The sequence below is a fragment of the Cetorhinus maximus genome, chromosome 3, assembly GCF_964194155.1.
Source record: "Cetorhinus maximus chromosome 3, sCetMax3.hap1.1, whole genome shotgun sequence".
In the NCBI taxonomy this organism is placed as follows: domain Eukaryota; kingdom Metazoa; phylum Chordata; class Chondrichthyes; order Lamniformes; family Cetorhinidae; genus Cetorhinus; species Cetorhinus maximus.
Window position 1 is genome coordinate 49,330,462 of NC_135881.1, and position 25,403 is coordinate 49,355,864.

The 25,403-nt window shown below is 43.9% G+C and overlaps 1 protein-coding gene across 1 annotated transcript in view; it reads left to right on the forward strand.

The window, feature by feature from the left end:
- The first annotated feature begins 847 nt into the window (after window positions 1-847).
- Window positions 848-25,403, forward strand: part of enkur (enkurin, TRPC channel interacting protein) — a 33,072-nt gene continuing 8,516 nt past the window's right edge. The window contains exons 1-4 of the mRNA XM_078534729.1: window positions 848-986; window positions 11,252-11,397; window positions 13,691-13,911; window positions 25,234-25,380. Of these exons, the coding sequence (XP_078390855.1) occupies window positions 910-986; window positions 11,252-11,397; window positions 13,691-13,911; window positions 25,234-25,380 (591 nt within the window). The 5' untranslated portion in view covers window positions 848-909. The remainder of the gene's footprint in view (window positions 987-11,251; window positions 11,398-13,690; window positions 13,912-25,233; window positions 25,381-25,403) is intronic.

Sequence of the window (25,403 nt, forward strand, 5' to 3'; positions counted from 1 at the left end):
TTTAACACTCCACCGTGCTCTCTTGCCCACATGTCTGTCCTTGGCTTGCTGCATTGTTCCAGTGAAGCCCAACGCAAACTGGAGGAATAGCAACTCATCTTCCGACTAGGCACTTTACAGATTCCGGGCTGAATATTGAATTCAACAACTTTAGATCTTAAACTCCCTCCCCCCATCCCCACCCCGTTTCTTCCCCCTCCCTTTTGTTTTTTTCAATAATTTATATAGATTTTTCTTTTCCCACCTATTTCCATTATTTTTAAATCTACAACTAATACCTTGTCAGTCTTTCCACCCCAACCCTACTAGAGCTGTACCTTGAGTGTCCTGCCATCCATTCTTAATTAGCACATTTTCTTAGATAATATCACCACCATCAACACCTCTTTGATCCTTTTGTCTGTGACATCTTTTGATTATCTGCTCCTATCACTGCTTGCTTGTCCCTACAACCACCCCACCCTCAACTTCTCTCTCCCCCCCCCCCGCCCCCCACCTTAGACCAGCTTATATTTCATCCCTCTCCTAACTATACCCAGTTCTGTTGAAGGGTCATGTGGACTCGAAACGTCAACTCTTTTCTCCACCGATGCTGCCAGACCTGCTGAGTTTTTCCAGGTAATTCTGTTTTTGTTTTGGATTTCCAGCATCCGCAGTAGTTTTTTGTTTTTATCTCTCTGTATTCTATCTCTTTCTGTTATTCTCTCGCGCAGACCCTTAATTTCAAACGGGAACGGGATAGTGGGGATGTGTAATGATGATTTAATGTTTTAGCCAATCACAGGCCGGGAAAGCAGGGCGGAAGTGACGTCTCTTGGGACCCAGCTTGTTGTTGGTAACGGTCTCCATGGTAACGTGGCTCCTTCGCTCGGTCGTTCCACCGCCTTGAAACATTTTGCCTCAGCCGCGATGGACGAGGAGACTCCGAGGGAGTGTATCTACAACCTGCTCCCTCGGTCGGAGCCGCCGCCTCGCCACCCGCTCAAGTGAGAGTCCGGCCGGCGCGAGTCACAGGGAATGGCTCCCCACCGGACATTGCGGGGTAGAATCTGAGAAGGGAATGGAGAGTGAGAGGAGTTGGGGGGCGACGGAGGGAGGGGGAAGGTGGACAGAGGGAGGTAAAAGCGGGCGGAGGGAAAGGGGGCACAGAGGAAAAGGTGGGGTGGATGGAGGGGGATAGAGGTAAAGGTAGGGCAGAGGATAAGGGAGTGAGTATGGAGGGAAAGGGGGCATGGTGGGAAAGGTGTGGTGGAGGGAAGGGGAAGGAGGTCAGAGGGTGGGGATGGGGGGGGGCACAGGGGAGGGGGAGGGTACAAAAGGGGGGAATGGGGGAGGGGAATGGGATGGATGGGGGAGGAGGATGGAGAGGTGGAGGGGAGGGGGAGTGGAGGTGGAGGGGAGGGGGATTGGGGATGGAAGAGAGGGGAGGGGGAGTGGGGATGGAAGAGAGGGGAAGGGATGGGTGAAAGGGTGGGGGATGGAAAGGTTGGGTGTACGTGGGACAAATGGATGGAGAGGGAGGGGGATGCGGGGCAGGGGAAATGAAAGGGAGATGGAAAGGGGGTGGGACATAGAGACAGAAAGGGAGAGTGACCCAGGACAGAGGGATGGAATGGGTGGGGGGTGCAGGACAGTGGGACAGAAAGAGAGGGGGAAGCAGGACAGAGGGAGTGAAAGGGGAGGCGGTGGTATAGTGGCATTGTCACTGGACTAGTAATCCAGAGACCCAGGGTAATGCACTGGGCACCGGGGTTCAAATTCCATCACGGCAGATGGTGGAATTTGAATTCAATAAAAATCTGGAATTAAAAGTCAGATGATGACCATGAAACCATTGTCAATTGTTATAAAAACCCATCTGGTTCATTAACGTTCATTTGGGAAGGAAATCTGCCATCCTTATCTGGTCTGGCCTACACATGACCATGTTCCATGAACAAATAAAAAAAGTAGAAAGGGAGGACGGTGGGGTAATGGGACAGAGAAAGGGAGGGGGAGGAAGGAATTGAAAGGGGAGCAGAGGAAGGAGGGGGAAGAGGGAACAGGGAGGGAGAAAGTGGGCAAGGCGGTCAGAGGGAGGAGAAGGAGGACAGGGTGAAGGAGGACAGTGGAAAGAGTGAGAAAGAATGAATGGAAAGGAGAGTGATGAGGAGCAGGATATGGGAGATATTGAGTGGAATGGAGAGGAGAGAAGGAAGGAAAGAGGGAGGTGAAGGAGAGGAAAGCTTAGAGGGGTGCGGAGAAGGAAGAAGTTTTAAAATTGTAATCGGGGATATGGACCCTGCTGACCATCGCAAGTTGCCTTTGCCAACATGGTGACAGCCTTCTTCTTGAACTGCTACAGTCCATGTGGTGAAGGTAGCCTGACTTTGCCGTTGGTGAGGGTGTTCTAGATTTTGACCCAACACCAATGAATGATGATACACATTCTCAAATCAGATGGTGGGTGACTAGGAGGTGATGGTGTTACCCGTGCCTATTACCCTTAGCCTTCCAGGTGGTGGAAGATGCAGGTTTGCGAGGTGGTGTCGAATATGTCTTGGTGGGTTGCTGAATTGCATCCCATAGATTGTGCACCAGGTATGGTGGGAATGAACGTTTAACATGATCGATGGGCTGCCAATCAAGTGGACTGTTTTGTCCTGGATGGAAAGTTGTGAAGTAGGTAGTGAACAGATATTTGAGGGTCAGAAGGTGAGTCACTCAGCATAGGATACCCAGCCTGGGACTGTTCTAGTAGCCATGATATATGTGGCTGGCCCAATTGAGTTTTCTAATCAGTAACAACCATCATAATACTGATGGTTCTGGATTTGCTGATCGTCATGCTGTTATAAATCCATGAGAAGTAGTTATGCCCTTTGATTTTGGAGGTGATTATTGTCTGGCATTTGTAGGGGGTGAATGTTATTGTGTCATGAACGCTGAACTTTACATGATGGCTATGTTTGAAAATATACCTTTAAGTAAAAATAAAACAGAATTTGGATAAACACCTCAGCTTGGAGACATGCCTATAGATCCGGTTGTCATGGGGAGAAAAACTCAAACAGGAACTCGCTGAGGTGGGATGGCTGCTTTAACGCTTTTTCACAGTATCTCAAAAAAAGACAGCTGCTGTTTGAGTCACAGAGAAACAAAACAGCTACTGCTGTGGGAAAGCAGGGTGGAATGCTTGTAAGAGTTCGGTTTCTGTTCAAAAGAAAGGGAATAGACCAGACAAGGCTCTTAAAGATTTAAGAAACTGAGTTGCTAAGGTATGCTTGCTGGTGGTAATCAGATCCAGGAAAACTCAGACTGAGTGGAACAATTGTCAGAGGATACTGGAAGTTTCGACCTGGCATGGCGGGGAGAAGTGAACCTCCGCTGCAGAACTGGGAGTGGCGTTGGGGCTGTTCCTATAATTCTACATGTGGGGCACAGTGGAAGGGTTTTGAAAGACATATTTTGGTTGCGTTAGTTAATGTGAAAATACCTTTTCTTTAGTTTGATGTATTAGTTACCTGTTTAGCAAATTTTGATATATGTTTATTTTAGTTTGCTGCTAAAGTAAAAGTCGTAAAATGTGGAACCTTGGTCCTTTGGCTCTATCTGTCTGTCACTGGTAAATTCAGCTCTTTGTAAAAGTTATTGGTCTCTAGGGGATCATAACAAATTGGGGACTTGAGTGAGAGAGATCCCAAAAGCTGTAAAACGGGTGCAGTGGAATTTTCCAGAGTTTAAGCAAACAAGATTTCACATTTAATTTGCTGTATTCGGTGGGGAGTGAACCTGGCTACTTCTATTGCTCAGGAGAGAGATTTGACAGAGGCATACAGTAAAAGTCTTAAAACATAGGCTCTTGACCTTCAGTTCCATCTGTTGGTTGCAGGAAAATTCATCTCTTTTTAAAAATTATCAACCTATATGGGGATCGTAACACTTGCCACTTACCAGCCCAAGCCTGCACATTGCCCAGGTCGTGCTACACGTAAACTTCATTGTCTGAGAAGTTGAGAATGAAGCTGGATAGAATACTGTGCAATCATCAGTTCTAATAGTCTCCATAGAGGCTGATAACTTTTAATAAGGTATTTAAATTCCACATGACCAACTTAAAGGGATTGCATGACAAAATTTCAAGTTTTTTAAAAATTCATATATGGGGTCTGGGTATGACTGGCTAGGCCAGCATTTATTGCCCATCTATAATTTCCCTTGAGAAGCTGGTGGTGAGCTGCCTTCTTGAACATGTAGATACACCCACAGTGCTGTTAGAGAGGGAGTTCCAGGATTTTGACACAACAACGTTAAAGGAATGGTGTTATATTTCCAAGTCAGGATGGTGAGTGGCTTGGAGAGGAACTTGCAGGTGGTGGTGTTCCCATGTATCTGCTGCCCTTGTCCTTCTAGATGGTAATGGTCATGGGTTTGGGAGTTGCTGCCTAAGGAGCCTTGGTGAGTTTCTATGGTGCATCTTGCAAATGGTGCACATTGCTGCCTTTGTTCGTCGGAGGTGGAGAGAGTGATTGGCACCTCATCCATAAGCAATCAAGTGGGATGCTTTGTCTTGGATGGTGTCAAGCTTCTTGAGTGTTGTTGGAGCTGCACTCATCCAGGCAGGAGAGAGCATTCCATCACACTCCTGACTTGTGCCTTGCAGATGGTGGACAGGCTTTGGGGAGTCAGGAAGTGAGTTACTGGATCGCCACAGGATTCTTAGCCTCTGACCTGCTTTTGCAGCCACAGTATTTATATGGCTTGTCCAATTCAATTTCTGATCGATGGTAACCCCGAGGATGTTGATAGTGGGGGATTCAGTAATGGTAATACCACTGAATGTCAAGAAGTGATGGTTAGATTCTCTCTTGTTGGAGATGATCATTGCCTGACGCTTGTGTGGCGTGAATGTTACTTGCCACTTGTCAACCCAAGCCTGGATATGTCCAGGTCTTGCTGCATTTGGACATGGACTGCTTCAGTATCTAAGGAGTGATAAATGGTGTTGAACATTGTGCAATCATCAGTGAGCATCCCCACTTCTGACCTTATGATGAAAGGAAGGCCATTGATGAAGCAGCTGAAGATGGTCGGGCCGAGGATACTATCCTGAGGAACTCCTGCAGTGATGTCCTGGAACTGAGATGATTGACCTCTAACAACCTCAACCATCTTTCTTTGTGCTAGGTATGTTTCCAACCAGTGGAGAGTTTTCCCCCGATCCCATTGACCCCAGTTTTGCATGGGCTCCTTGACGCTACAGTCGATCAAGTGCTGCCTTGATGTCAAGCCAGTCACTCTCTCCTCAGCTTTTGTCCATGTTTGAACCAAGGCTATAATGAGGTCAGAAGCTGAGTGACCTTGATGGAACCCAAACTGGGTGTCAGTGAGCAGGTTATTGCTAAGTAAGTACTGCTTGATAGCACTGTTGATGAACCCATCATCACTTTATTGATGATCGAGAGTAGAATGATGGGGCGGTAATTGGCCGGGATGGATTTGTCCTGCTTTTTGTGTACAGGACATACCTGGGCAATTTTCCACATTGCCAGGTAGATGCTAGTGTTGTAGCTGTAGTGGAGCAGCTTGGCTAGGGACACAGCAAGTTTTGGAGCACAAGTCTTCAGTATTATTACCGAAATATGGTCAGGGCCCATAGCCTTTGCAGTATCCAGTGCCTTCAGCCGTTTCTTGATATCATGTGGAGTGAATCAAATTGGCTGATGACTGGCATCTGTGATGCCAGGGGCCTCCAGAAGAGGCCGAAATGAATCATCTACTTGGCACTTCTGGCTGAAGGTTGTAGCAAATGCTTCAGCCTTATCTTTTGCACTGATGTGCTGGGCTCATCCATCGTTGAGGATGGAGAGATTTGTGGAGCTTCCTGCTCCAGTGAGTTATTTAATTGTCCACCACCATTCACGACTGGATGAGGCAGGACCAAAGAACTTAGATCTGATCCGTTGGTTGTGGAATTGCTTAGATCTGTCTATCACTTGTGTGCCAAACAGCATAAGCAGCAAGTAGCCCTGTATTATAGCTTCACCGGGTTTACAGCTCATTTTTAGGTATGCCTGGCATGCCCTCCTGCACTCTTCATTGAACCAGGGTTGATCCCCTGGCTTGGTGATAATGGTCGAATGAGGGATATGCCAGACCATGAGGTTACAGATTGTGGTTGAGTACAATTCTGCTGCTGCTGATGGCCCACAGCATCTCATGAATGCCCAGTCTTGAGTTACTAGATCTGTTTGAAATCTTTCCCATTTAGCACGGTGGTAGTGTCACACAACACGAAGAAGGGTATCCTCATTGTGGAGACAGGACTTTGTCTCCACAACGACTGTGCGGTGGTCACTCCTACCGATTAATGTCATGGACAGATGCAACTGCGGCAGGCAGGTTGGTGAGGATGAGGTCAAGTAGATTTTTCCCTCTTTTTGGTTCCCTCTCCAACTGCCACAGACCCAGTCTAGCAGCCATGTCCTTTAGGACTTGTCCAGTTGGTCTTTGGTGTTGCTGTATAGCCACTCTTGATGATGGACATTGAAGTCCCCCACCCAGAGTACATTCTGTGCCCTTGCCACTCTCAGTGCTTCCTCCAAGTGATGGTCAACATGGAGGAGCACTGATTCATCAACTGATGGGTGTGGTACATGGTAATCAGCAGGATGTTTCCTTGCCCATGTTTGACCTGATGCCATGAGACTTCGATGTTGAGGACTCCCAGGGCATCTCCTTCCCCGTACACCACTGTGCTGTCACCTCTGCTGGGCCTGTCCTGCTGGTGGGGCAGGACATACCCAGGGATGGTGATGGTGGTGTATGGAAATTTATCTGGAAGATTTTATTCCGTGAGTATGACTATGTCAGGCTGTTGATTGACTTGTCTGTGAGACAGCTCTCCCAATTTTGGCACAAGCCCCCAGATGTTAGTAAGGAAGACTTTGCAGGGTCCACTGGGCTGGGTTTGCTGTTATCGTTTCCATTGCCTAGATCAATGCTGGGTGATCTGTCCAGTCTCATTCTTTTTCATTGACTTTTTAGCGATTTGATACAACTGAATAGCTTGCTAGGCCATTTCAGAGGGTATTTAAAAGCCAGCCACATCACTGTGGATCTGGAGTCACATGTAGGCCAGACCAGGTGAGGAAGGCAGATTTCCTTCCCTAAAAGACATTAGCAAACCAGATGCATTTTTACGCCAATCAACAATGGTTTCATGGTCACCATTAGACTTTTATTCCAGATTTTTATTGAATGCAAATTCCACCATCTGCCATGGTGGGGTTCAAACGTGGATCTCCAGAGCATTTCCCTGAGTCTCTGGATTACTGCACCAGTCGAGTGACAATACCACCATGCTACTGCCTCCCCTAAACTAAAAGCGACATCGACTTAAAAATTACTTCGTAGGTGACTGAAAGTCTAAATTAAAGCAAAGATTATTCTTATTAATATCTTAATTTGACCGATAACCCACGTCACATATACACTTTACAACACATTTACCACAGAGTTGTAGTCTTTTCATGAAACAGTCTAAACTCACTTCTAACTTTCAACAAGTTCTCTTCTCCCCATTTCACCAAAGCACATACCAGTGATTCTTTTCCCATCCTTGCCAGGGAAAATTTTCCAGTGTTCTTAAATCTCTGTGGGTTCCTTCTCTTCAACCAGGAGACAAGCTTTCCCTAACACTCTGCCCAGTAGTTAACAGAGAAAATATCCATTTCCCTTTGCAGACTGCAGCAACCGCTGTGCCCTCGCGCTCCCTCCGGCGCCGCCCCCTCGCGCGCTCCCTCCGGCGCCGCCCCCTCGCGCGCTCCCTCCGGCACCATCCCCTCGCGCGCTCCCTCCAGCGCCGCCCCCTCGCGCGCTCCCTCCGGCGGCGCCCCCTCGCGCCGTGCCCTCGTGCTCTGTTCAAAGTCTCTAAGACAGAAAGTCTTCAATAACAAGAACATCTGCTTCTGCCTTTGTTTTCAAGCATTAAGTACATGTGCATTTTAATAAAATCTGACCCACTCCCCTACCGGTCCCCTTGGTAACCAAACCATACCTTGTTGACGGGCAGAACTCTTAGCTGACCCTCACATGACCCCTCTTTATTAGTATATTTTACCTTGAATTAAAGAAACAGTCCGAAACATAATCATCTTATAAAACTGACATTCGTAACACCTTGAACATCCCCACTTCTGACCTTTTATGTAAGAAAGATAATTGATGAAGCAGCTGAAGCAGGAGGTCGCGATTAGCTGGAAGTTTCCATGCCCATGTTTGACCACAAGCCATGTGATTTCATGGGGAAGACGTTAAAGCTGAGGACTCCCACAGATGCTCCAACCAACTGTGTCCATAGTGTCTAGTATGAGTCACAGAAAGTTACTATGCAGGTACCGCAAGTAATTAAGAAGGCTAATGGATGCTATCCATCCTGAACGGTCTTGACAAGGTAGTCATCGAAAGGATGTTTCCTCTTGTGGGTCAGTCCAGAACTAGGGGGCACTGTTTTAAAATTAGGAGTAGCCCTTTTAAGACAGAGATGGGGAGAAATTTTTTCTCTGAGGGATGCGTGACCTTGGAATCCTGTGCCTCAGAAGGTGGTGGAGGCAGGGTCATTGAATATTTTTAAGGCAGAGGTAGATAGATTCTTGTTAGGCAAGGGAATCAAAGGTTGTTGGGGTTAGCTGGGAATGTGAAAATCGAAACGCAAAAAGATCAGCCATGATCTTATTGAATGGTGTAGCAGGCTCGAGGGGCCGAATAGTCTACTCCTGTTCCTATTTCTTATGTTCTTATGTGTCTGCATCTTTGTGGGTGGGGGGGGGGGGGGAGTGGAGCGGGATTTTGTCTTGCTGGTTGGTCAAGATGTATACTGGGATGATAAAGCAGGACTCTTAGACATTAGTATGAGGTCTCCTTCTTTGACTATAATTATGTCAGACAGTTGTTTAACTAGTCACCGAATCACAGAACGATTACAACACAGAAGTAGGCCATTTGGCCTATCATTTCTGAAGTGGCTCTCCAAATGAGCAGTTCACCTAGTGTCATTCCCCTATCTTCTCCCCATAACCCTGCAAATTCTTCCTTTTCAGATAATAATCCAATTCCCTCTGTATTGAACATGCCTCCACCCCATCCTCAGGCAACGCATTCCAGATCATAGCTATTCATTGCTTGAAAAAGTTTCTCCTCACGACTCCATTGCTTCTTTTGCCAATTATCTTAAATCTGTGCCCTCTTATTCTCGATCCTTCCACCAATGGGAATAGTTTTTCTATAGCTACTCTGTCCAGTCCCCTTATGATTTTAATACCTCTATCAAGTCTCCTCTCAACCTCCTCTTCGCCAAGAAAAACAGTCCCAACTTCTCCAATCTATCTACGTTGCTGAAGTTGCTCATTCCTGGAACGATTCTCATGAATCTTTTCTGTTTTCTCTCTCTCTCTAATGCCTTCACATCCTTCCTAAAGTCTGGTACCAAGAACTGACACAATACTTTGGTTGAGGCCGAACCAGTTAACATTACCTCCTTGTTTTTGTACTCTATGCCCCTATTAATAAAGCCTAGATACTGTATGCTTTATTAACCGCACTTTCAACCTGTCTTGTCACCTTCAATGACTTATGCGCATATACACCCAGGAATCCTTCTGCTTCTGCAACCCCGTAGAATTGTGCCCTTTAGTTTGTATTGTCTCTTTGTGTTCTACCAAAGTCTTTGCAACAGCTCTCCCAACTTTGAGAGTGACGAAGGGGAGCAGCAAGGAAGCAGAGTATAAGTGGAAGGGAAGAAGGGGAGCAAGAAGGAGGGAGAGAAAGAAAGATAGTGAATGAGTGGAGGGAAATTTCAACAATGGTAGGCTTGAGTGAACCAAAAGCATGAAATTTAAATGCTGCTGTAACTTTGACAGCCATGGAGTTTTAGATATGTTAGAGCCCTCATCTGTGCCCTTTCCAGCCCTACCTTTGCTGCACAGTGCTGAATGGCACAGCAACAGCCCTAATGTGTTAGTGAGGTAAATGAAGCAGTCGGTGCAATTTTTTAAATTAATTCACGAGATGTGGGTTTCGTTGGCTAGGCCAGCATTTATCGCCCATCCTTGGTTTCCCTTGAGAAGCTGGTAGTGAGCTGTCGTCTTGAACCGCTGCAGTCCATGTGGTGTAGGTACAGTGCTGTTAGGAAGGGGGTTCCAGGATTTTGACCCTGCAACCTTGAAGGAATGGAGATATATTTCCAAGTCAGGATGGTGAGTGACTTGGAGAGGAACTTCCAGGTGGTGGTGTTCCCATCTATCTGCTGTCCTTGTCCTTCTAGATGATAGTGGTCATTGGTTTGGAAGGTGCTGCCTAAGTAGCCTTGGTGAATTCCTGCGGTGCATCTTGTAGTTGGTACACAGTGCTGCTGCTGTGCATCGGTGGCGGAGGGAGTGAATATTTGTGGATGTGATGCCAATCAAGAGGGCTGCTTTGTCCTGGATGATATCAAGCTTCTTGTGTTGTTGGAGCTGCACTCATCCAGGCAAATGGGGAGCACTCCATCACTCTCCTGACTTGTGCCTTGTAGATGGTGGACAAGATTTGGGGAGTCAGGAGGTGAGTTACTCGCCAGAGGATTCCTAGCCTCTGACCTGCTCTTGTGGCCACAGTATTTGCAATCTTTCAATCACTGTTATACATTGAAGCCTCTGCGGGCACTGCTTCTCTGACCAATAAAGGTTTGTGCTGTGTGGCTTCTGGAAGGTGGGTGCTGTGTGCCTCTGGTGTGGCCTGACCTGCCTAACATCAATCCTTTGGACAACAAATTCCTTCAAAAAGCTTAAATATAGAAAGATTCTTATGAGGAAATCATGGTGCATATTTGGCAGGGAGTGGGGTGGGGAGGTCTGCACTAGGACAATTAGCATGAAGACTTCTTAATATGTATGTGACAGCAGCAAAAGAACAGAAAATTAAAGGAGGATGTTTTCGAAGTCGCTTGGCAATTTTTAAACCAATCTTCGTACTGGGATCGCTAAATGAATTCCTGTATAAAACAGTCCAATAGAAAGTACTGTACAATTTAAATATAACTTTGTACCCTGCACTGCAACATTCAATTCTTGAGCTCAAGAATCTTGGCTTGGAATTAACGGTTCTATGTATGAACTGGGCTTTACTTTTTTAAAATAAAACAAATGTTGCTTGTGCCAAAACAACAGCTAGTTGCTTTGTTCATGTGAAAATGCTCAGAAGTATTTAGAAAGTTTTTGATGTTTTTTGTCAGGTATCATTCATTGCAACGGAAAGTTGTACAAAAAGACTGGGATAGTAAGAAATCAACACACAAAACAATGGGGTTACCCAAAGTTGAGCCTCCTTGCCCAAAACACCACCTATTGAAGCATTCAAAGGAACAAACGCTACCAGAAAGTAAGCCTCTAAAATATTGCAAAATATTTTATAACTTCAAATATCTAACTGTAGTAACTAAAATACGCATTTCAGTAGTTTCTATATGACATTCAACACACTTCTACATACTTCAGTTTTTATTTCAAAAGGTTCAACTCACTTTGAAATGGAGGCATCATGAGGATGCTATACTGCAAGTTGGGGATGGTTGCACAAGCTAACCCACAGCACATGACTTCTTCACCTATTAATTTTAATGGTTGGAAAATCACAGACTGTGCGCCTATGTTTTAGGAGTGCACGAGTGTGGATTTAGGCCGCAGGCTACAGGGCTGGCTGAGTTTTTATTTCATTCATAAGGCCAGCATTTATTACTCGTCCCTAGTGCCAGTTCTCAGTCTACAATCTGGTGCTTTGAAGTAGTTGTTTTTCATTAATTGGCCTAGACTGAGCGATGGTAACTTTCAATTTTAATTGGGCCCATTGCATAAACCACCTATTGTACACCCAAGCTGATTTTTCTTTCCATGTGTTTTAATCCATGAGTTGTTACCCATGTAGGGCACCACAATGAAGTCTGATCCTAACCATGTGACATTTAGATTCTGGAATCAAGGACAGGCTCAGGAGTCAGGAAGAGAGAAGGAAAACGGAAAATGAAGTTTTGGAGAGGGAACAAAAACAGGAAAAGTGGAGAGAGTGACTGAAGAATGGTTCCAGGGATAGGGGAGAAGGGAATGGGGTGAGGGAAGAAAGAGATACTGGGGGCTGGCGAAGAGAGGGAGAATGAATTAAAGATTAGGAAGAGAAAGAGAGAGATCAGGAAGAGAGAGAGAGGTAGGTTGGTACGTCAGGCAGGAAGAGGGAGAATGGCGGTCAGGAGATAAAGGTGGGGGAGAGGGTGACTGTGGAATATGATTAGGGTAGGTGACTTGAGGGCAGAAACAGGAGGAGTTTCAGAATGGTGAGATAATTGGAGATTGGACAGGGGGAAGAGGGAGCCTGGAAATTGGGTTAGGGGCATTGGAGATTAGGGTTAGGGTAACTGAGAATCAGGAGGGCTTGGGCTCAAGCTGTGAGGACGGAAGAGAGAGGCAATAGGGAAATGGGTTGAATGTGGAGACCGATAATTTTTTACAGAGCCAGGAGCAGCAACAACACTGTAGTGAGTGGGAATGGCATCAAGAGAGAAGCAGCCAGAAGTGATTGAAACTAGGAGACTTCACGATGGGTAAATAGATTTTTTTCCACTAGTCAGTGAAAGGAGAACAAGGGGATGGAAACCAAGGATTCTAACTGGAAAAATCAAGAGGGAAGGAAGTTATTTGCATTGAGAACTATTATGTCAGAAGATGCTTCACTAGAATGGCTATTGAGGTAAAGTCTGGAATAATATTTAAAAAGGAATGGAATAAATATTTGAAAAGGAGGAATATGTAAGTATCTGAAGGGGAGTGGAATTACAGGAGCAAGCATTAGCACGTGGGGCTGGAAGATTTCCACCTGTTCTGTAATATCTATCATTCTACAGAAACCCTCCTTTATTGCGTCTGAGCTCAGGGAGTGGCTGGAGCTGAGTTTAGAACAATGTGTCCTGTGAGAAGAAATCCAAATACTGAGTTCACTGCTCTTTGTGCAATCTCTTGCTTTGGTTCAGGTTGGTCTGTACTGACCCGTTTTAACGCATGAGTGAAGATCTCATGTTTAGAGTTGTCACCACACAGTAACTGAGTTCAAACCTTATGCAATGCAGGGGGATTCCAGCTAGAGGTAGCAGGTTAAAGGTGGAATATTGGGGCATTTACAACTACTACTGTCAATTAAATATAAACTATTGGTAAGTTATTCTATTACTGTTGGTTGTGAGGAGAGTCTGAGTGTTATTAGTATTACCGTTAGTTATTGGTGCAATTTCAGTGAGTTACTGTTCCTGATGGAATCAAGGTTCCTCCCATATTTCTGATTTTTACTGACTTTTATTCATTCTACTCCAGGGATATAGGGAACAATTGCAGTGATCCAACTACTGCCATAGCTGAGATCAGCTAACTTAGCCTAGACTTGAACCTTTATACTGCTTAGTGCTACATCAGGCAGTGCTTCCAGTTGTTGGAGAGTCAATTAGGAATTTTCTGTAAATTCATTCATTCCTCCACAGTTTAGCTGGGATGTGTCACTTCTCAGCCAGTCAGTGAATGGAGGAACCATCATATCACATCTCTTTCTGGGCCGTTGCTGAACAATGATGGTGGTTACAAAGGACATCTGCAACCTACATCATCTCAAGAACATAATCTGTTTCATTCCACAGGGAAGCCTTACAAAGTCCCTGTAGAAGGAATAAAATCCTCTATCCCATCTGAAAAGCCAATAATGGGACTTCACACCAAGAAAAACTTTGTTAAAACCAATATAGTTGACGTTCAGATGTCGGTGCCCAAGAAACCTGTGCCCATCCTTGTTGATACCAGAAGAGGAAATAAAATGTTATTGGAACCATCAGGTCTTCTTCCAACACTCCTGTACAGAAAGGTATATACCAGCATTTGTGTGTTAATGGAGTGTTTGCTGTCTTTCTATGAACTTTTCATATAAACTTTTAAATCCTTCACCAGATATAAAGGAAATGTTATACATGTTTGCCTTACACCAAACATTTTCAGTCCCTTGAAAGAAAATAGTCTCCCTTCCAAATATTCAAGTGTCCAGTTCTGCAGCCATGTGTCACCATGACAATTTAAAATATCTGATCATATTGCTAAACTTGAAGTAATTCCTCCCCCTTATACTTCAGATTATTTTTCAGAAAGAACATGATAAAAACTGGCATTGTTTTGAAGAATGGGTCTTTAACACTGCTGGCTTATCATCTTAATAAGCTGTAAAATATTTAAATTAACTTTTCACTCAACTTTGGTCAGTTTAGGTAAAACATATAATCAACTATCTGGAACAAGATATAATTAATTTAAGAAAATTACCCAACAGGAGCTTTCCATTTGAGTGTCTGTGGTTACTAATATAATCCCCAAAAAGATTCAAGTAAATGAGTATCATTCCATAGGACTTAAAGGAGAATTGCTTATGAGTAGGTATTAGGAATGATAACATAAGAATATAAGGTTAAACACCTACATCTCAAAAAGTGTCATAAAGCATTAATGTTTTTGACCAGTTTACATTTTTAAAATAACCTTATTTTGTGGCATTTCAAAAGAGCAGTATATATTATTAATTTTGCCGACTGAATAATGAATCAAAAATAGTAATATACCTATAAGATTAGAATTGCAGATCAACAACAGCTTGCATTTGTATAGCATCTTTAAAGTAATAAAAAGTCCCAAGGAGCGCTACAAAGCAAACTAGACATCGACCCACATAAGGCGATTCTAGAGCAGATGGCTAAATGCTTGGTTAAAGAGGTAAGTTTTAAGAAGCATATTAAAAGAAGTAAGAGAATTAGGGAGGGAATTGCAGTGTCTAGGTCCTAGGCAGCTGGAGACACAACAACCAATGGCAGAATAATTAAAATTGGGGGAGCTTAAGAAGGCAGAATTAGTGGACAGCAGATATCTCTGAGGGTTGTAGGGTAGCAAGAGACTGTAGAGATAGTGGGGCAACAGCGAGACCTGAAAACCAAGATGAGAATTTGAAAATTAAGATGCTGCTTAACCGGGAGCTAATGTAAGTCAGCATCAGGCATAAGGGTGTTGGATAAGGACGTGAGTAATGCAGTTTTGTGTAACTTCAAGTTTACAGAGGGTTGAATATGGGAAATCAGCCAGGAGTGTGTTGGAATAGTCAAGACTGGAGATGACAATGAATGAATGAGCTTTACAGTAGCAGGTGAGGTAAGGCAGGGCAAAGCCAGGCAACTTTAGAGGTGGAAAAAGGAGGTGTTACTGATGGTATAGCAATATGGCTGGAAGCTCATCCTGGACCAAATATGATTCCAAGTTCGTGAACCACCTGGTTTAATCTCACAGTTGCCAGAAAGAGGGATGAAGCCAGTAGTTAATGAATAGTTTGGAGCTAGGACCAAGGGCAATAATTTGTCATCTCAGTACTTAATTGGAGATTTCTGCTCATCCAATATATTGAGGCTGAATGTTTTGGCCCTGATGTTAGCAGGTGCGGAATTTTGCAAGGCATGCCGCTCCCCAGCTCCATCCGGCCCCCGAGCCGCTTTCTGAGAGGCCGGATGGATTTGAAATAGAGCTACCAGCGAGAAAACAACATGTTCTCAAGGACTTTGGAGAAAAAGGGGAAGTTAAAAATAGGACAGTAGTTTACAAGGACGGAGGGGGTCAAGGGTTTTTTTGAGGGAGGACAGCAGATTTAAAGGAAAGAGAAACAGCAATTGAAGAGAGAGAACCATTAACAATATCAGCCAATATGGGGTCTAGGGGAGAAGTTGGGTGGTCAGTAGTTTTGTGGGAATGGGCTATTCCTGTATTACTGATAACTTTGGTAGTTATTTAATATGTAGGACTTCAATCATAGAGACTGCAGGGCTGTTTTTCTATGCTCTCTGTACCTGGGCTTAAGGCAGGCATTTGGTGCTCACTGATAGATTCATCCATGAAGTGCAGCCAGTAGAAATAATACCTCTGAGGAAACAGATTCAGATGTTGAAATCACACAGATGTTCTCTCAGTACAGGCTTACCGCCTTTTAGGACTATATTAGTATTAGTAGAAGAGTCCTATAGTAATAGAAATGGGCACCAACATAAGGTTTTTCCAGTGGCTATCCAAAAACATCAGCCTTGAGTCCCAGGGATTATCCTGCAAAGCCTAAGAAAGTAACATACATTAAGTGTGCTGGCTTCCCCTTTCTGATCCTTTAATTAAAGAGGGATATGGGACTACATCTAAGAACCACAGCTGGGTACTCCTTGAAGCGGGTTCCTCACCAACGAACAGAGGTAAATGAGTTGGGAAGGTGAGAACAGGTGGGAACTCCCTATTCTGCTGCATTAAACAGCTGCCCTTATTCTATACCTATCATTAATACAGACATCCCATCCCCCTGGGAAAAGCTGCAGAAATCCTGGGACAACATGAAGTGGATGGGGATCTTGTAACATGGCTGTCTGCCCTTTTCCCAGTGCTTTATGACTATTGAATAAACATTCACAAAATACAAGAAATTAGTCCTTGAACGTGTAGGAAATTGAACTGGAGGATGAAGTGAAGAGTAAATTTTCCTAGTTGATGCACAGTGCGGATTCTAGGACAAATGGTGAACAAGGAGTAGAACTAAGATGAAGAGGCATTCATTTTTTCTGTTGTTCAAACTGACATCTTTATATATTAAGATCCTTAAGACAGTTATTAGCATAGCCTTCCATTACTCTAATATTCTCACACATTGCAAGTGCAGGTTTCTATAGGAAAGGTTACACAATTATTTCTAATCTGACAAAATGACTTCCTCAGATGAATTGTTTGCTATGATTGGTCAGATTACCTGAAGTGATATTGGTGTTGGAAAATTGAAGGAAACTCATGTACAGCTGTTAGACGAATTAAGAAATTTGAGAATATATTTTCCAAAAGGTGAATTTATGTAAATCAATGTGGAAGTACAGAACAGTGTTATCCAAATGTTAATTTGGTAGATCTGGTTTTCAAGCATCGAGCAAACTTAGATAATGGTAAGTGCAAGATGTTAGCTAGAAATGAAACCAACAGCTGACAAACCAAGAAGGAGAATAGCTTGCAGCCAGTATACTTTGAGATAGAACTGAAGCAGCACAGGGGAGACTGAACTGTTCAATACCAAAGTTAACATGCAATCCAAGGAGAGAGCTTGTGTGTATTTCTGTATGTATAAGAGCTTGTGTGTATGTATGAGACCTAATGAGTTTGCTGTTGCGCTTGCGAAACAGAGCCTGAAAATCTACACTAAATATTAATAATTTTCAACAAACTATATCACAATAACTATCAATGCTCAACCTTGCACTACCCCTTTTATTAGTGTTCATAGCAGGAGATAGTTTTCATAAGCAGATCCATGTCTATGTTTATGATCTCATTTTTTACCTCCTCCCGAGTGGGTATGTGTGGGCTGGTGCTTGAATAAGTAAGGTGCCATGACAGAATGACTGAGTCAAGAACAGCAATCGATATTGTGCAGCTGTCAAGTTTCTCAATGAGGTATACAAGAACATTTATTTTAAGAGAGTGCATTCTAAATTGTGAATAATGTGTGGCTGAGTAATGATGGGATGTTTTTCAAGTAACCAGAATGTCTGGAAACTATAAGCACTCTGCACTGTAAGCAATTTATCTCATTACCACCTTTCTCCTGACAGGTCTCCAACTCCTCCAACTTCTCCATCTGCTCTTACCTCTGTACTTCGCCTATGAGGAAATATAGAACTTCCTCTTCATGTCTTCTCAGGCTTGATGGTTCCCATCTCTCCAGGAATTGCACCACTTTTCCTCTGTGGACATACTTCTACTTTGCATAGAACACAGATTTAGGCAGGCTACGAACTTTTTTATTCATTCACAGGATGTGGGCTTCACTGGCTGGGCCAGGATTTATTGCCTATCCCTTGAGTTGCCCATGAGAAGGTGGTAGTGAGCTGCCTTCTTGAACTGCAGCAGTCCATGTGGTGTGGGATACACCCACAGTGCTGTTAGGAACGGAGTTCCAGGATTTTGACCCAGTGACAGTGAAGGAATGGTGATATATTTCCAAGTCAGGGTGGTGAGTGACTTGGAAGGGAACTTCCAGATGGTGGTATTCCCATCTATTTTCTGCCCTTGTCCTTCTAGATAGTCGTGGTCATGGGTTTGGAAAGTGCTGTCGAAGGAGCCTTGGTGAATTCCTGCAGTGCATCTTGTAGATGGTACCATTTGCTCCTACTGTGTGCTGGTGGTAGAAGGGGTGAATGTTTGTGGATGTGCTGCCAATCCAGCGGGCTGCTTTGTCCTGGACGCTGTCAAGCTTCTTGAGTGTTCTTGGAGCTGCACTCATCCAGGCAAGTGGGGAGTATTGCATCACACTCCTGACTTGTGCCTTGTAGATGGTGGACAGGCTTTGGTGAGTTAGAAGGTGAGTTACTTGCTGCAGGATTCTGAGCCCCTGACCTGCTCTTGTAGCCATTGTATTTATATGGCTAGTCCAGTTCAGTTTCTGGTCAATGGTAACCCCCAAGATGTTGACAGTGGGAGATTCAGTGATGGTAATGCCATTGAATGCCATGAGGCAATGGTCAAATTCTCTCTTCTTATAGATGGTTATTGCCTAGCATTTGTGTGGCGCGAATGTTAGTTGCTACTTGTAAACCCAAACCTCGATACCCAAACCTCGATATTGTCAAGGTCTTGCTGCATTTGGACTTGGACTGCTTCAGCATCTGGAGAGTCTTGAATGGTGCTGAACATTGTGCAATCATCAGTGAACACCCCCACTTCTGACCTTATGATGGAAGGAAGGTCATTGATGAAGCAACTGAAGATGGTTGGGCCTAGGACACTACCCTGAAGAACTCCTGCAATGATGTCCTGGAACTGAGATGATTGTCCTCCAACAAACACAGCCATCTTCCTTTGTGCTAGGTATGACTCCAACCAGTGGAGAGTTTTAACCTGATTCCCATTGACTCCTGTTTTGCTTGGGCTCCTTGATGCCACACTCAGTCAAATGCTGCCCTGATATCAAGGGCAGTCACCCTCCCCTCACCTCGGGAGTTCAGCTCTTTTGTCCATGTTTGAAGGCTCGAATGAGGTCAGGAGCTGAGTGGCCCTGGCAGAACCCAAACTGGGCGTCAGTGAGTGGATTAATGCTAAGCAAGTGCCGCTTGATGGCACTGTTGATGCCTCCTTCCATCACTTTACTTGATGATGGAGATGGCTGGAATGGAATTGTCCTGCTTTTTGTGTACAGGACATACCTGGGCAATTTTCCATGTAGCTGGGTAGATGCCAGTGTTGTAACAGTACTGGAATAGCTTGGCTAGGAGCGCGGCAAGTTTTGGAGCACAAATCTTCAGTACTAACTCATTATTTAATTTCACCCAGATGTCAGCAGACATTCAATTGTGATCATTTCTTTCAGATAGAGGTAATGCAGGAACTTCTTTGTTTTTTTGCAAACACAGTAGAAAATGTGATCATAAGACCATAAGACATAGGAGCAGAAGTAGGCCTTCGGCCCATCGAGCCTGCTCTGCAATTCAATGAGATCATGGCTGATCTGATAATCCTCAACTCCACTTTCCTGCCTTTTCCCCATAACCCTTGATTCCCTTACTGTTTAAAAATCTGTCTATCTCAGCCTTGAATATTCTTAATGACCTAGCCTCTACAGCCCTCTGCAGTAAAGAATTCCACTGATTGACTACCCTTTGAGAGAAGAAATTCCTCCTCATCTCTGTCTTAAATGGGCGACCCCTTACTCTTAGATTATGCCCTCTGGTCCTAGACTGTCCCACAAGGGGAAACAACCTCTCAGCATTTACCCTGTCAAGCCCCTTAAGAATCTTATGTTTCAATAAGGTCGCCTCTCATTCTTCTAAACTTCAATGAGTACAGACGCAATCTACTCAACCTCTCCTCATCAGAAAATCCTTTCATACCTGGGATTGTCCTAGTGAACCTTCTCTGGACTGCCTCCAATGCCAGTATATCTTTCCTTAGATAAGGGGACCAAAACTGTTCATGGTATTCTAGGTGTAGTCTAACTAGTGCCTTATATAGTTTTACCAAGACTTCCCTATATTTATACTCCATTCCTTTTGAAATAAAGGCCAACATTCCATTTACCTTTCTATTGATGTGGGACAATGGAAGGGAAGAAGAGGGATGTGTTGTTGCTCGGGGTCAATTTGACAACTTTGGCTCATAGCTGGCACTTTGGCCTCTGAATCAGAAAATCATGGATTCAAACCTCACTCCAGCGAGTTGAACTCTTAATCTATGCTGACATCTCGGTGCAGTACTAAAGAAATGCCATATTGGAGTTGCTATACTTTGAACGAGACATCCAGTCTGAAAAAATTCTTCAGAGAAGTTATCCTGATGCTAGCAATCCTGGCTAGCAATTATCTCTCAAATCACATCATTAAAATGGATAATCTGGTATTCGTCTCAATGTTCTTTGTGTAATCTTACTGCTGAATCTTCTCGTTTTTATATGCCTTTATTTCTTGATTGCCAAAGAGACAATCTCTCTCTCTCTTCCTACCATAATCCCTGCCACCATGAATTTTATCTGGACAGGTCTATGCACAACAGGGAGGTCAGTAGCTCAGGAACCCATTGATAATTACAGTAGGCTTTACCATGGCTCTTTAATTCAGCCACAGTATTGGCATCCTGCTTCTGGGTTTTCAGAGTGCAGGCATGATGAGGACTCTCTATTTAAAGGGACTCTAAAAGGGCTCAGAATAACTGCAGGAAATCTTGCTTGTGAAGGCTGTTGGAAACAAGGACATGGAAAGAAGATGTTTAATGACCTCATTACGTCAGGAAAGATGACATAATTTTCAGGTGACATCACTTTCTGACTTTCTTAGCAGTCTCTTGCACAACACTCCTCTGACTCCATCTCACACCTCCTCAAATCACCATCTGAGCAGCCAAAAGCCATTTCGCACCTATTCTTCATAGTCACCCTGCTCAAATGTTTTCATTCCATCCTCAACACACATTCCACTTCTCATATTCATAACTCTTTGCTTTTTTGCATTGTAGAAGAGAGTGTACGACTCCAGGGAGAGGCAGAGAATTGAGGATGGATCTACAACCATAGCCACACTGACCAGAAGAAAGTGCAGAACAATTGGCACCCTCCTCTGAGGACACAGATGTGCCCATGGTGCCTGCAACCATTCACTTGGCTGCAAAAGAAGCCTTTGATGGCCTCATCCAGGCATGCTTTACCTAACTTGTGTGCATGAGGACGTCTGACAGTGCCATCAGAAATGTTATGTCTGCCCTCCAACTCGATTCATTCCTACAGTCAACAATCCAACCATCAAATTCATACCCTCTCATTCTCCTAAGAGCTGATCAGAACCATTCACCTGAAGGCTACTAACCCAGGTGAATGAGGTTGGAACAAATAGGAGCTAGAGAATGAGGATTTCAAATAAGTGTTTTATTTATTGAACTAGGATTAACATAATGCCATAAACATTGCTATGCACACCCAAGTGAACCTCTGAGCAATTAATTAAGTCTTTCTCGTCCACTTCCCCTTACACCTATATGATGCAATCCCTGTGGCCTCAGCAGAGTTGGAAGCAGGCTGCTTGTTCACCTGCTCTGACAGTTGAGATGAATGTGGCGGATGTCCTCTGAGCAGGTGAGGGCCCATTAAAGACTATCCCACCTGCACCTGTGCAGTGTCAGACTCGGTATTGGGGCAGGAGACAAAATGTGAAACTTTCAGGGCAGAGCAAGAGATGAGGGAGGATGCCAATTGTTCTGCAGCTTCCTCTTCCTACAGCTCCACTCCTCTATAGCATGATGTTGGAAAAGGCACAGCAGACCACAACCATTTGAGAGGTAATTGGGGCATACTGAAGGGCACCTTCAGATCTGTTGCTCTGTTATCGCCCTTGTGGTCATGTAGCTCCTGTTGTATCTCTGCTCTGGTTCACCAGTAGGGTTCCTTACAGGAGCCAGTGGTCAGGTCTCCTCTCCCAGGAGCCAGCCACTGGCAATGGGAGCCTGAAAACCTGTTGGAGATATGACTGCTCAAGAGTGAATGAATCAAGATAGCTTCCTGGATATCTAGAGCAGGCATGCATGATAATCTTCTGATGGTCACAAACTATCTGAACATTGAGGGAATGGAATCCTTTGCAATTGCTGAAGACTCCTGGCTGCATTGAGATGCTTTGAATGCCACATGTGTGCAGTCCCTGGACCTGTGAGAATCTAACCACTGCAACAAAACCGATAGCCCTCTGTGTTTGATTGACTTCATACATGTCAAAATGCACATAAATGGCAGCCTTGGACAACAAGGCATCTGTGTTGTGAGAGATGTATTTATAAGCAGCAGAATGTGAGATTCCAGAGATATCACCAGCATATTCCTGGCAGGAGCTCGAGACAAAGAAATTCAGGGCAGTGGTGACTTTGATGGCTACTGAAAATGCTTGCCTGCCTGTCCTCTTGGAACTAGGCCTCCTTTATATGAGACTGCAGATGCCAGAAATGACCTCCTGTGAAAACCTGAGTATCCTGAGGCACTGTTGTGCCATATTGAGGAAGCTCACTCTCTGTCTGTATACTCTGTGCTGTCACCTCCTTCTAATTGGAGCTCTACCTCCAACCATCCTCCATCCCATTTGTCCTGTGAATTGGTAGGTGGCTGTGGAGTAGGCAGCCACTGTTGGTGTTATTGCTGCTCATGGTGCTACTAGTGCTCTTGCATTTGATGTGGCTCCTTGCTGCTGCTGGTATGCCTGCTGCTGCTCCTCATCAGAGGTCCAAGCTACTGCTGCATAAGTTGCTCTCATGAATGAAGGTCCAAAGCAGGGAAGGTGAGTAAACTTCAAGGTAATTGAAAATATTTCCAAAAAGTTGGAAATGACCCTCGAAGCAGTGAAATCAGGTTCTCAGAACTAATCTTGCAAGCACAACAAGCCTTTCAATGAAATAAAAAGAGGAAGTGCTGGAAATACTTAACAGGTCTGGCAACATCTGTGGACAGAGAACCAGAGTTAACATTTCAAGTTAAATATGATTGTTCTTCAGAACTGCCTCTAAATGAAGCCTTTCAGTGAGGCTGGCCACAAGCTTTGTGACTTCACTGTTTAAAGGCTTCCCAGCATATCAGTTTCATTGTTCAATGAATCCCTATGTTTTCACTTCATGGACCCCTGCTGAGTTGGACAAAGCTCAGGAAGCCCATGCGTTGGCTAATAAAGCTAATTGCCTCAGAATATTTTAATGCCCAGCAGCTCACAGGGGCACCCTGCTTGCATACAAACCTGCCCGGGTTAAACTCAAGTGAACTGAATGATGTCGGGTTCTCGACTTGACGCCACTTTTAAACGCCAAACCCCACCCCCTGCAATCACCCAACACCACCCACCCCCCCACCGTCACCAGCACCCAAACCAGCCTCACCTTGGCTGTTAAAATTCTGCCGTATGACTCCACCATTTCTTCAGAAAACCTTGGGTTTCAGCCATACTGACCCCACTGATGTTACTCCTACTTCTACCATTGCAGTTATGACCCAAGCTGTAGCTACAAGCTGCATTTAACATTGGAAAAGACACTGTGAATGTCTGTAAACTTAATATATCTTATGAAGTTTATCAAACATGAAATAAAAGCAACACCACATGTATAATCAAATCAGTCTCCTATTTATCATTCCTTGGCGTGACCACATCTGGAATATTGAGTACGGTTTTGGTCTCTTTACTTGAAAACGGATATAATTGCATTCGAAGCCATTCAGAGAAGGTTCACTCGACTCCTTTCTGGGATGAAGGCTTATCTTATGCAGTAAGATTGAACAAGTTAAGCCTATAGCCATTGGAGTTTAGAAGAATGAAAGGTGATCTTATTGTAACCTCTAAGATCTTGAGGGGACTTGATAGGGTAACTACTGGGAGGATGTTGCCTCTTGGGGGTGAGGGGGGGGATTAAAACCAGGGACGCAGTTTAAGAATAAGAGGTCACCCTTTTATAACAGAGATGAGGATTTTTTTTTCCCTCAGAGGGTTGTGAGCCTGTGGAATTCTCTTCCCCAGAAAGGAGTTGTGGCTGGGTCCTTGAATTTATTCAAGTCTGAGTTAGATGGATTTTTGATAGACAAAGGAGTTAAGGGCAATGAGGAGCAGACAGGAAAATGAAGCTGAGACCACATCCAGATTACTCATGATCTTATCAAATGGCTGAGCAGGCTCAAAGGGCTGAATGGCCTACTCCTGCTCCTAAGTCCTATGTTCCTATCCTCTTCACTTTTTCTCTTATGGATACACAAACTGAATCCGAATAAAGCTTTCAAATTTGTCCTGTAGTTTTTCTTCAAATAATTGTGGAAGGTAAGTGGACTGAAACAGCTAGAAGCTAAAGGAAAATATTCTAGCAGATTGACTGACTGCTGATGCATTCTGGAACATTTAGTACCCTACACCTGCTCAATATTCAAACTCTACTTTCAGCTAAGTCATAGCAGCAAGCAAAAGAAAAATCCAGTCAAAAGTCCAACCATTTAAGGGAGGCTGAGGCATTCAAGTAAAAAATTTAATGAGGGCGTTAAAAGTAACAGAAATTATCAGTGGACCATTGTTGTGAGATATGTAATTATTTGAAATTTTATCCAGTTTAAAGGTCGGTAGTGTATTTTGGTCATTAAAATTTTTAGCTACTGATGAATAGAAATGTCGGAAGAAATTATTTCACAAAGCATTTGAGTGATTTACAATGCCACCTAATGCTATAACAAGTAATTATTACAGAACGGTATTATTTAGTATTGGTAGTCCTGTTAGAGAGTCTCCCTTGTGGTCTGACAGATAACATTAAGTGTGACAGGTACATGATGACCTTTTAACATTGGAATTCTAATTAGAAATGTTTAACTAACGTTTTACAATGTTAAATCATGACACAAAGAAAGGATTTGTAGACAGGAACTGCATGTCATGTACAAACCTTAAAGAATGAGATCTGTTTAAAGTCAACATATATATATCTTCCAGAAGCTTCTGTGACTCCAATGAGCTGAGGAACTTTTGCATATGAGATTTAACACCTGCAATTTTACATATATAATCATTATGTCTAATATTAATTCAACAGTAAAACAAAAAAGGATACTTATTACTCATTGGGTTAATCTGGTTCATTTCACTTGCAGGATTTTGGTAAAGTTCCAGATTATCTGATTCGACGGACTAAAGAGGAGAAGAAAGCACAAGAAGAATATGATGCCTATGTAAAGGAGCGTATACGGCAAGGTTCCATGAAAATGTTGACTGAAGATGAGCGGAACAGTGTGTTATCGGTTAGCAATGATTATCCATATCC